General features: G+C 46.3%; 1 protein-coding gene across 1 annotated transcript; it reads right to left on the bottom strand.

The window, feature by feature from the left end:
• Positions 1 to 6539: 6539 nt before the first annotated feature.
• On the bottom strand, positions 6540 to 9195 carry fzd8a (frizzled class receptor 8a). The gene has a single exon (XM_084443369.1). The coding sequence runs from the start codon at positions 8769 to 8771 to the stop codon at positions 7020 to 7022; it is 1752 nt and encodes a 583-aa protein (XP_084299495.1). The 5' UTR covers positions 8772 to 9195; the 3' UTR covers positions 6540 to 7019.
• Between the last annotated feature and the right edge of the window lie 1768 nt (positions 9196 to 10963).

The following is a 10963-nucleotide window of genomic DNA, read 5'->3' as shown; positions in this document are numbered from 1 at the left end:
CCGAGGGGGGCGGGTTCACAGCTACGAGCTGTTTTAATACCGTACTGGCTTACTGATTAAGGAAGGTCAGTGGAGATCAGAGCCCGACCGCGAGCAGAGGGGTGACAGGCATTCTCTGAGGCCCAAGCAGCTGTCGGGAGATATCTTAGTATCACTCCCCACAGTTAAGTTCTGATAACAAGGCCCTATTTCAACAAGAAGGGCCTCTGTGTCCACTTCAACCGAACTAGACCAGAAACAAATAAACGCGCAATGCACATACCGGTAGTTATGGGCTTTAACACATCATCAGTTCCTAAAGACGGACGACTGAAGATGTGTTATTATCTTCACAGATGATGCAGTGTGTCAAGAACGCAGTCATGGATACTCTCGTAACAAAACAGCCCCAGAGCAGAACAAACTACAGCGTCCTTGAATCAGGTCCAGCCTTGAGTGGGGTCTAAAACTGTGCTAGCCACCTGTTGCTGTTGGTAAACAAAGCCTTGCCCCCCCCCCCCCCGTGCCCCAAGCACTGTGGTCACCCCTGAGTCCTTCAGAAGAAGGGTCAGAAGAAGTCACAGGGGTCAGAGGTCAGAGTTGGGCGTAAGCAGCCCTCGCCTGCCGTGTCAATGTTTGGATACCTTGTCATCACTGCTGTGGGGTCAGGCTGAGTGGAGGGACAGACAGACAGACACTGAGACAGACAGACACTGAGACAGACAGACAGACAGACAGACAGACAGACAGACAGACAGACAGACAGACAGACAGTCAGTAAGACAGACAGTTAGGCAGGCAGACAGACGGACATACAGACAGACAGACAGACAGGAAGACAGGGAGACAGACAGACAGACAAGAAGGGAGGCAGACAGACAGAGAGTCCGTCAGTCAGACAGACAGACAGACAGAGACAGACAGAAAGACTGTTCGTTCGTTCGATAGTTAGTTCGTTAGATAGTTAGTTAGTTAGTTAGTTAGTTAGATAGATAGTTTGTTTGTTAGTTCGTTAGTTAGTTAACTCTCCTGCTCTTCCAGAGCTCCGTGTCGAAGGGGGAACGGCTCTCTGAAGTGAAGGACAGAGCGGCCGACTGGCCCCGGGGCTCACAAAGCAATTAAAGTCTCCTGTAGACCTCTGTATTTATGGTGATGGCTTGTCACTCTATTTCAGGGCCTCTGAAGGCTTTGGAGTTGGAGCTGACAGACGCACAGTGAACCCTGAAAATAGAGGCCCCTGCTCCAGTGAAACAGGACACTGGCATGGATCCGGACAGCCTTCCTGCCCTTCGGGTCCTTCACATGCCACTTGCCCGTTGTGGCTTTAATGTCACCCCGGTGGTCATTTCAATTTGCGAGGGGGACTGGTCACTTGCGCAGCCCAACTAGATCTGTCAATCATAAAACATCCAAAGCGTTGTGGGATACATATTTGATGCATTTAAATTGCTTTGAAACCCGTCAGAGGGGCACTGTAAGGTTTGATAAAGTGCAGTTGGAGTGGCAGACATATTGTTAAACCACTGTATAAAAGTCTTGTCATGGCCAGACAGACTTATTGCTCCTGTGATATAGGAGACATTTGCTTCATGCCTCTCAAAGGTCAGCTGAGGGGTTACATTAAAGAACAGTATTATGGTATGTTTGGTTTCCAGGGTAACTGGTATTCCATTCAGTGTGATGATTTATAGGCCATGTTGTAGTAACATGTCTTAAGCCCGTGACGGAGAGGAATGTTATGTGTATGAAATGCGCTATACAAATAAAGTTTGATTTGATTTGTTACACAGCAAACTCGGATAAATCCGGTTCACTCTTTGGTCGGGCACAGTTCAATTTGGCCAGCAGAAAGTCCCTGTATAAGAGGATTGATCTTCACAATTAGCCATTTTCTATTCTCTATAATCTTAAGGTCTCTTTGAAGCTGACATCAAAGCCGGCGTAGTGTTGGGGTGTAATGTATAATTGCGTATTGTGTGAGTGACCACTCTACACACCAGCCTCTGGGCAGACTGATCTGTTCTCATCTACTGAGATGAGTGGACTTACAGTTGAGGGAAATGGGATCTGTGACTATTTATGGCCAAAGGTGGAACACAGACATTTAAACTAAATATTTATTTCAGTGATAGAGCCTAGGCTACTAAAGTTTAATTCCGGGTTTTTGGTGGAGTGTAGAGTGTGGGGGAGGGTTTTCAACATGAAGAGTAGGTTAGTTATACCTGGCAGCTATAGTCTTCCTGGTGAAAGTCTTTAATTTTCACTGACTGTGAAAATGCATGTGACATTAGGTGATGTATTTTCTATTATCTTACTATTTCAGTGTACTTTATTGATTTGATCCATTGGTGGATCGACGTGCTTTTCTAATAACAACACACTGCCTTCTAGTGGCGAAAACTGTGAAGTTGTTGTTCTGTTCAACCATCAAATCAAGTGGGAACTTGTATGCTGCTGTTTTTTTTTTTTTTTTTTAATGTGTGGTTAATGTCCCCTTGGGGATTAATAAAATCTAATCTAATCTATAATCTCAATTGATTTTATGTGATGGCATGGGTGTCTATCAAATGTGAAAATGTACTTTGATGTGTAATATAACTATAACACTGTCATGTAACGATGTGTAACGTTATTACATGTGTCAACCCCAACCTCAGAGTGCACAGTAGGCACTCTTCTCCTATATTAATATTGCCCCCTAGTGGCTAGATAGGAAAGTTATCTTTTAGTCTCAGGCGAGTGTGGGAGAGCCTTCAGTCCCTCAGATAAAGGGAGAACATTTATCTTTGTGTGTGTCCATCAATCACGGAGGGGTAGAAAGAACACTGTGTACTAGCCTGTGCTAGCCTGTGTGTGTGTTAGTGTGGAGAGGTATGAGGATTGCATGGATACATTGGAGCAGAGCCAGAGCACAGTTGGGATAAGCCTCCATTGCAGGGCCTGTCAGTCTCAGTCACACTGACATCTTTGTCACTGAGGAACAACTTTGTTCTACTACCACTGGGCAAAAAGGGGAAAAGGGCCTGTATCCGGGAATTGGATATTTGTCCGTATGCAGTCTGTTAGAACTCTGTATATTTGTATATTCTGAATATCATCAATATACAGACTCCCAACACGTTGCATACTGATATGTTCCCATTCTGGAGTTCCATATGCTCCGGATATGACAAATAGCCTATTCAATTAGGATATTCCTGGATACAGACCCTTTTCGCCCGGTGTATTGTAGCTTCTATTCATTGTTATAGTTCAGTCAGAGAGGCACAGTATATGGCAGTTGGTTGATAAGCTCTATATTATATGGCAGTTGCTTAACAAAGCTCTTGCCATGCCTCTCTGAGAATTGCACTGATAAATGAGTAGGCCTACAAAACACATGAAGGCACGAGACATAGTTGTGTGTAGTTTGACCATGTCCAGTCAAGTCAAGTAGTCTTTGAGAAAGTGGTCATGGCTAAGCACAATGCAACATAAATCCTTGAGACAGCAGTGGGGTTTGTGAAATAGGCTAGGTGCTGATGCAGGCAGGGCCATCTTCCTAAATGTTCTACTACCTCCCTCCCTCCCTCCCTCCCTGCCCCCCTCACGAAAGAAACGCAAGTGTAGCAGCTTGCTTCCCTGCAGTGTATTTGCACTGTGAACCTTCTCTTAAATTTCTGACAGGGCTCGGCCGTTCTCCGCCAACATCTGGGTTTCCAAAGAGCCTGCTGGGAATAGGAACACGAAACCGGGGGTCACGAACCGCCTCGTTCATCTGAGTGCGGATCACGGGGTTCAACGGTCAGCGGTCTTTCTATATAGAGACTGCAGACCGGATGCAGCCGCTGCATACATTTGCTGCAGTAGCCTAGGCTATGGAGTAAACCCTAGCTCTTAACTTTAGATCTACAGTAGCCTAAGCTATAGATCTTCTATCTTGCACACACTCTTTGTTTGGTTGCATAAAGAAAAGAGCACGCGGTCCCTCATTAGCTGCAAAGTCCGTGGCGTCCAAGGGGGGATTCAGAAGATTCGATGATGACGTCCTTCTTGAGCAGATTGGTTTAGATAGCCGAGGCCGCGTCCTCCCTGTCCGCCTGCACGCCCCCCCGCATGGAGGTGGCAGGAGAGATACACCGACCCACATACCCCCTCCTACATTAGCAGATGAAACCCTCCCAGACATGGAGGCGAGCCGGCAAGCTGGCGATCAATAGCATTAATAAGCATGGCCCGGCTCTCACCCCGTCTCTGGTCCTCCGAGTCTCCCTCTCATCAAACGGCCTGATTAATATTAGATGTTGCGGGCGTGTCAGAATGCTTCAGCTAACATGAGAGCAGAGCAGAGGAATGAAGACCGACGCGGGGAGCCAAAGCCGCTGATTAGGATGTGATGAGACGAGTCAATCTGCGCCCCATCAGGCGTGATTTCTCGGCCCGCTGCGCTAGGAAAAGTGTGCGCTCCGTCCGCCATTCGCTGGCCGGTGGATGCAGGTTCGTTCTGTTTAAAGTCTCAGTCCGTAGTTTTAACTCAGTCCCATTAGACTGTAGGGCTGGATGGGTGTGCAGGCTACCGTAGGGTGTGTTACTGTACCACTGTTGAGTGTTGAGAGCGTTGTTGGAGGCTTGGAAGACAGCTGGCCTATTCCCAGATCAACTGCAGTGCAGATGGATGTACGGGCTTTAATCACCATATACACAGCCTAGCCTATACCAACACAGCTCTGTAGGACGGATATTAGAAAAAGAAGAGGAAATAAATCACATAATAAGTCATTCCTGAGCTAGTCAGTACCGTAGTGCAGAAAGCCTGTAATCTGAGCCTTTCTGTAGGAGTTGAACATTGAACAACACATTTGAACGCCGTTACTCCAGTGGTGAAGAACTCGTAAAGCCAAAGTCAGGACACAACACTGACTCCAACAAACCGTCCCGTCTACATGACCGCCGTTAGTGACCATGCAGTCACTTGGAGACGCCCCTGGCCGCGTGCGTGTGAAGCCTATCCTCTAACTACACTCCCACACTCGCCGTTATACTTTCTAAATACAATTCCTAGATTAGGGTGACGACTGGCGGGAGAAACAGTCTCCGGAATAATTACATAGTCGTGCCAATCATAATTACATCGACGTGCCAATCAGCCGTGTCTGGGCTTCCTCCCTGTCTGGGCAGTTGTGTGTGGTCAACCTGGGGGGAAGTGGAGCTGCACTGACTGGTTTTTGCCACTAGATGGGAGTATGAATCAATGTGTCTCCGTCAATGTGAGTGGTGATTTGATTAGTCTACTGTCCCTCACAGAGAAGTTTAGTTGAACTTGAAGGGAGTTCGGATAGATGCCATGGATTGGAATACCGTAGATTCTGAACTGAATAGACCAACTTTAGTTCCAGCTGTCTCAAATGATTTCAAATTTCAGCAACAGTGCTTTTCTGTTATAACTACACATTTAACATACTTTAGCCAATAGACTAAGCATCACCCTGCAAGGCATCAAACTCATCATATGGTTGTCTGTTTATGGCATGGCATCTGACCACATCTAAAAGACTGATGTTGAAAATGAAGATGATTTGAAAACACAATGTAGCACGGCCTCAGCCCTAACCCTCAGCTCTGCCACAGACACACATGCACACACACATACACACACGCACGCACACACACACACACACACACACACACACACACACACACACACACACACACACACACACACACACACAAAGTGGGACTTATACAGTACATCAAACGTTCCGAATGAAACTGTCACAGCTGACCTGTACTTTCAACACATCTCTCTGTAGAGCTAGATTGTATCATCTTATGCTAAATCCATCGGGTTAATTGGACACACGGACACACTGGTAGCAAAACGCAGTTGCCCAGGGGGTCTTAAGAAGTGAGACCATGTGGACAGGGCCACCTGTGGAGCTTTCATTGCCATTTCAATATCATTCATGTCAAGGCCTTTTACTCCATCCAATACAAGCTTCATTGGGGAGATGTTTCAATTCAGCTCTATGAAATTCAAACGGTGTCAGGGCAGGGGGCCTAACAGCCTTCTCTCCCCTACTCTGACCAACCAAAGCCACATTCCCCCCCAAAACTTCTCTAATTCAATAACGTCCATCAAAGCACAACGGTGGCAAATTGGACATTTAGGAGAAACTTGGCACATCTGACAGACACTCTAACTGCACGTCACCTTTATTCTTCTCCATTAAAGAAAAGATCAAAGTTTCTGCAGATGAAAGAGCCCGTTCCCTGCATTTAGACTCCATTCACTTGCTTCCCTTTTACTAAATTAAGAAGCGAGCCTAGGCAAGCATGTGAAGAGTAGCCGAACAATCACTGAGATGCTTCAGCCCAGCCCCTGCCTCTAATTACGACTCTCTCTGATGGTTAAAAGGGTTCCCTTTGACATACTGTCAAAAGAAACCATAGCAGCCACACTCGGTGACCGCAAGAAGATTCAAAACACTAGAATATAAATTTACTTTTTATCAAATGTTTTATTGTCAAAATAAAAGTCATATTTGCTTTTCACAAAGTGACATCTACACTTTATACAAATTTACAATAGCTTATAATTTTTTCTTTTATACACGATTTACAAGTTTGTACATAACCATTATATAAATACATTTTTTGCAATTAAAAAACGACCCGTAAAATATTTGGGCATTATTAAGGCTTAATTTAAACCATATTTGATACTGTGATTGATTTAGGCTATACAATTCTATTCACCTGACACTACGTAAATTGTAACAAACCCAAAGTTCTTCGTAAGAAGTTAGTTAGGAAGGAAATGTTTCCTCCCGTAAAAGACATAAGTAATGCCCAGCGTGCGTAAAAGCACCAGACAGACAGTATGCGCTGTTAACACATATAAATGGAGAGGAATTAACTGGCGTTAATGCCAGATACACTGTCACAACCAATCCTTCAACAGGTCCCTCGCAGGGCCGCCATCAACAGCTCGTTACTATGCTAATAAGTGACAAAGGAGCGATGGGTTATCTCCCGAACAATTAGCAGTCCAGAGGCTCCCTTCAGACCTGGGACAATGGCATCTGCTTGGGGCAAGACACCGAACTGGCCGTGCCCGACCTCCACGTCAGTCCCGTGCTCACGTCACTGTACATTGAGCCGCCGGTGCCTTTGCTTCCCCAACAACAGCGTGTGCAGAAAGTCCTCCATGATTCTAACGTTTTCCCCGACCAAATCCACACGCCGGACGTGATGCCCACCAAAAGGCACATAAAGTACTTCAGCATAAAAACAGCATAGTCCGGCTTTTTTAAGTCCTGCTCCAACAGGCAGGAGCAATTGTGGGATATCTCCCAACTTTGCCTGTTGTGCTGCTCATAGAAGTAACAGGCGACTATGACGGTGGCGGGCACCGTGTACAACACTGTAAATATCCCTATCCGAATCATCAGCTTCTCCAGCTTGTCCGTTTTGGTGCCACCTTGTTTGATGACGCTGCGGATCCTGAACAGGGACACGAATCCCGCCAGGAGGAACATGGTACCGATAAATAAATAGATGACCAGGGGCGCCAAAACGAACCCCCGCAGATTGTCCAGGTTTTGATTGCCAACGTAGCAGATACCGGCCACAGAGTCCCCGTCCACAGAGCTGAGGGCCAACACGGCGATAGATTTCATACTTGGTATGAGCCAGGCTGCCAGGTGAAAATACTGCGAGTAACTCGCTATGGCCTCGTTCCCCCACTTCATCCCCGCGGCCAGGAACCAGGTCAGAGACAGAATGACCCACCAGATAGAGCTGGCCATGCCGAAAAAGTAAATCAGGAGAAACACAACGGTGCAGAGCGCGGGGCCCGTTGTCTCGTAGTGTATGTGCTCCACGTCGTACTCCCGGTTGCAGGCCACCTTCTCGTGTCCAGCGATTAGTCGGACGATGTAGCCGATGGAAACAAACATGTAACAAGCGGATAGAAAAATAATAGGTCTCTCGGGGTACTTGAATCGCTCCATGTCTATTAAAAAAGTAGCAACTGTTGCAAACGTGGACACGAAACATAAGACGGACCAAAGTCCTATCCAGAACGCTGTAAACGTTCTCTCGTCTTGGGTAAAATACGGGTTATGGCAAGGCATTGCGCAGTTTGTAATTTGGCCAGTCTTAACTCGGTTGTAGAGGGGATGTCTGTCAGTGTTTACCGGCACCATGGGTGTGAGACACTTGCATCCCGGTTCGCAGGGAGCCGCCGGTTTGAATTTACCCGGTACAGGGGGTCTGTTATGTCTATCCTTGTTTCTTTGTGGGTTATATGCTTTAACTGGATAGTTCGTTGGCTTAGACAGGACAGGGGAAACGGTGGTGGAGTCGGTCCTATTGTAGTCCATACACAGTGTGTCGGGGTTGCCTTGAACAGGCAGCAAGTCACATTTCATTCTGTCCGGCCAGGGGAAACCGTACTGCCTCATGAGAGGAGCACAGCCTGCCCGAGCTCTCTCACACACACTCCGGCAGGGAGGCAGCGGCTTCTTATAGTCCTCCAGGCAGATAGGAGTGTACATGCTGCAGAGAAAGAACTTCAGGTCCGGGGAGCATTGGATTTCGACCAGAGGCCAGAACTGGTGCACCTCCAAGCCCGCTTCGTCCTGCGTGTCGTGGTTGAACTGGTTGGGCATGTAGGTGTAGTTGTAGCCAATTCCCTTGCACAGAGGCACGGCGATCTCCTGGCAAGTGATCTCCTTCGCCGTGGTGCCACTAGATCTGGGTAAAATGGCGAGTGAAAGAAGCAGGTATATCCCCAACAGGTAGTACTCCATCCTTCGGCGCGTCGTATCACTCTCCCCCCGTTGATAAAACAGCGGCACTGAAGTCCACGGTAGCTTGTTTCTCTTACGAGAGCTCAGTCCAGTTAGATCTTGTACAGCGGACCCATCTCGCTTTACTTATCTGGCACGGTGTTGCAAGCAATTTGCAAGCCGTGTTTACTTTCACGGGAGGAGCAGAGGGGAGAAAATAGCATTCAGGCGAGCAGGCAAGATGGCTGAGGACAGGCGAATCAATCCGTATACACCGGCTTCTCTCCCCTGCAATGGAAAACAGCTTACTTGTATCCTTGGACAGCTTGCTGCCTGCCAAAACGTCCCATAAGCGTGCTGTTCTGACGAAAACGTGTAGCCTATGCGTTTCTAACGTGCGCCTTCAGTGTCTCGCAAAGCACTGTGACTACATTCGTTAGGTGGGTTGTCCGCTCTGCTTCCCATACATATCATGGTGCTGATGATGCTGCCCCGAGTACTTATAGTAGAGGCGGTGAAGTTAAGCCCCCATGTTCCGCTGTCCAATCAGAGGACAGTAGAGGCGGAGCTCTGGGTCAAGTCAAGCAAATTGTAGTGGGGTGTTCTGAGCAATGGCCTTAGTTTATTTGGCATGGGCCTATATGGACATAATAAAAGCATTTAAGCTACTCAGTATATTCTGAGAATGAGCTACATTTCACCACACTAATCATATTTTTCGAATCGGAATTACTAGTTTAGTTGTGAAGTGCGGCTATCTATTTTAAAAGTCCAGATCACAGTTTCACATTCCAGTGTAATTTCTTAGTTAAAACAACTGAGGTTAAAATAACAGAGTTGGGTGTGCCACGAGTCGTAATCTTTCATTTACAGAAATAACATGGAAATAAGAACACTTCCCTGAAATTGAGGCTATCATCGTTTAGTTTGCGCGTAATAGGCCTGCCCTGGGGCTGTTCTGTTTATACAAAGGATTATTTATTTATTTTAAATTCAGGTGCTAATGTTTCGTTTAACGCTTGCATGCGGCTCCACGCGGGGGGCGTAATTGCGCGCAACAGCAAGAACAAGCTCCACAGTTTGTCAAACACAGACGCACAGCGTCTCATGCCATCACTCATACTGTCAGTCATAGTCTACATGTGATTTGACTTTGTTTTTCAGTTATATATTGGACATTTGATGTAGATCCTGCTACTGCCAACGTATAGCACCATGGCTCATAATTAGAGATTGATCTATTGGACTAAAATGATATGCCTATTTGCCTAAAATACAAAAAAACTGATTACAATTTCATCCAAACATTGACCCAGACTGTTGAGGACTCCCAGAGGCCATATTGTGTGCTATCAGCATTACATAGGGTGTATCACTACTGATCTGATACCTATTGATTAACAGACAGGCAGTCCTATATGTGCCTTACACCAGCTGGACCCCACAGTCTGCAAGACCTCTAAATCTAGAGTTCGGTTTCACACATACCAAGTCTGAAAGGGTAGAAATGTAATTACTACATCTGCTCGGACGGAATCTTATATTCTGTTCTCCATATTACATGTCCAATTGAATCTTTTTGGACCTGAAAATCTGTTGATTTGAAGCACATTCTTGAAACACACACACACACACACACACACACACACACACACACACACACACACACACACACACACACACACACACACACACACAAAGTTGATTAAAGCAGTTTTACAATGACCATGGCTTTGTGTCTGTGTCTGTATGCACATACAGTATTAATATACTAGTATAAAAAGTAGCCTCCAGACCCACTGTCTTTTTGAAGCATGACGCCTCAATCTAAAGAAGGCAACCTAAGTGTTGGACCTAAGGTTAAGTACTATTGTGTTTGGAAACGGGCCAGCTTGTCGTCATGTGAGGCAGCTTTGGCAACAGGCTCACTAATCTAATAAAATAACACTTTAATACACCACTCTGCTTGTTTGCGTAGGAACGGCACATGCCTGAGTAGCACAGTACATTGCCCGAGTGGACATAATATAGGGTGATTAGATTGAGCTGTAAAAGATATGAGTTCATTCTAGTTGTTTACCTGTGCGATTAAGCCACAATCTTCCAGGACCCGACACGACGAGACCTGCTGGGGAGGAGCCATGGACACCATCAACAATTATCACCCACGTCTGAAATGTGTGAAAACACACACCGGATGAACGAGAGGTCTT

The sequence above is a fragment of the Borostomias antarcticus genome (genome assembly GCF_949987555.1).
Source record: "Borostomias antarcticus genome assembly, chromosome: 9".
Lineage (NCBI taxonomy): Eukaryota > Metazoa > Chordata > Actinopteri > Stomiiformes > Stomiidae > Borostomias > Borostomias antarcticus.
Note: the sequence above shows the minus strand (reverse complement) of the source record. Positions and strands in the feature narration are given on the sequence as shown.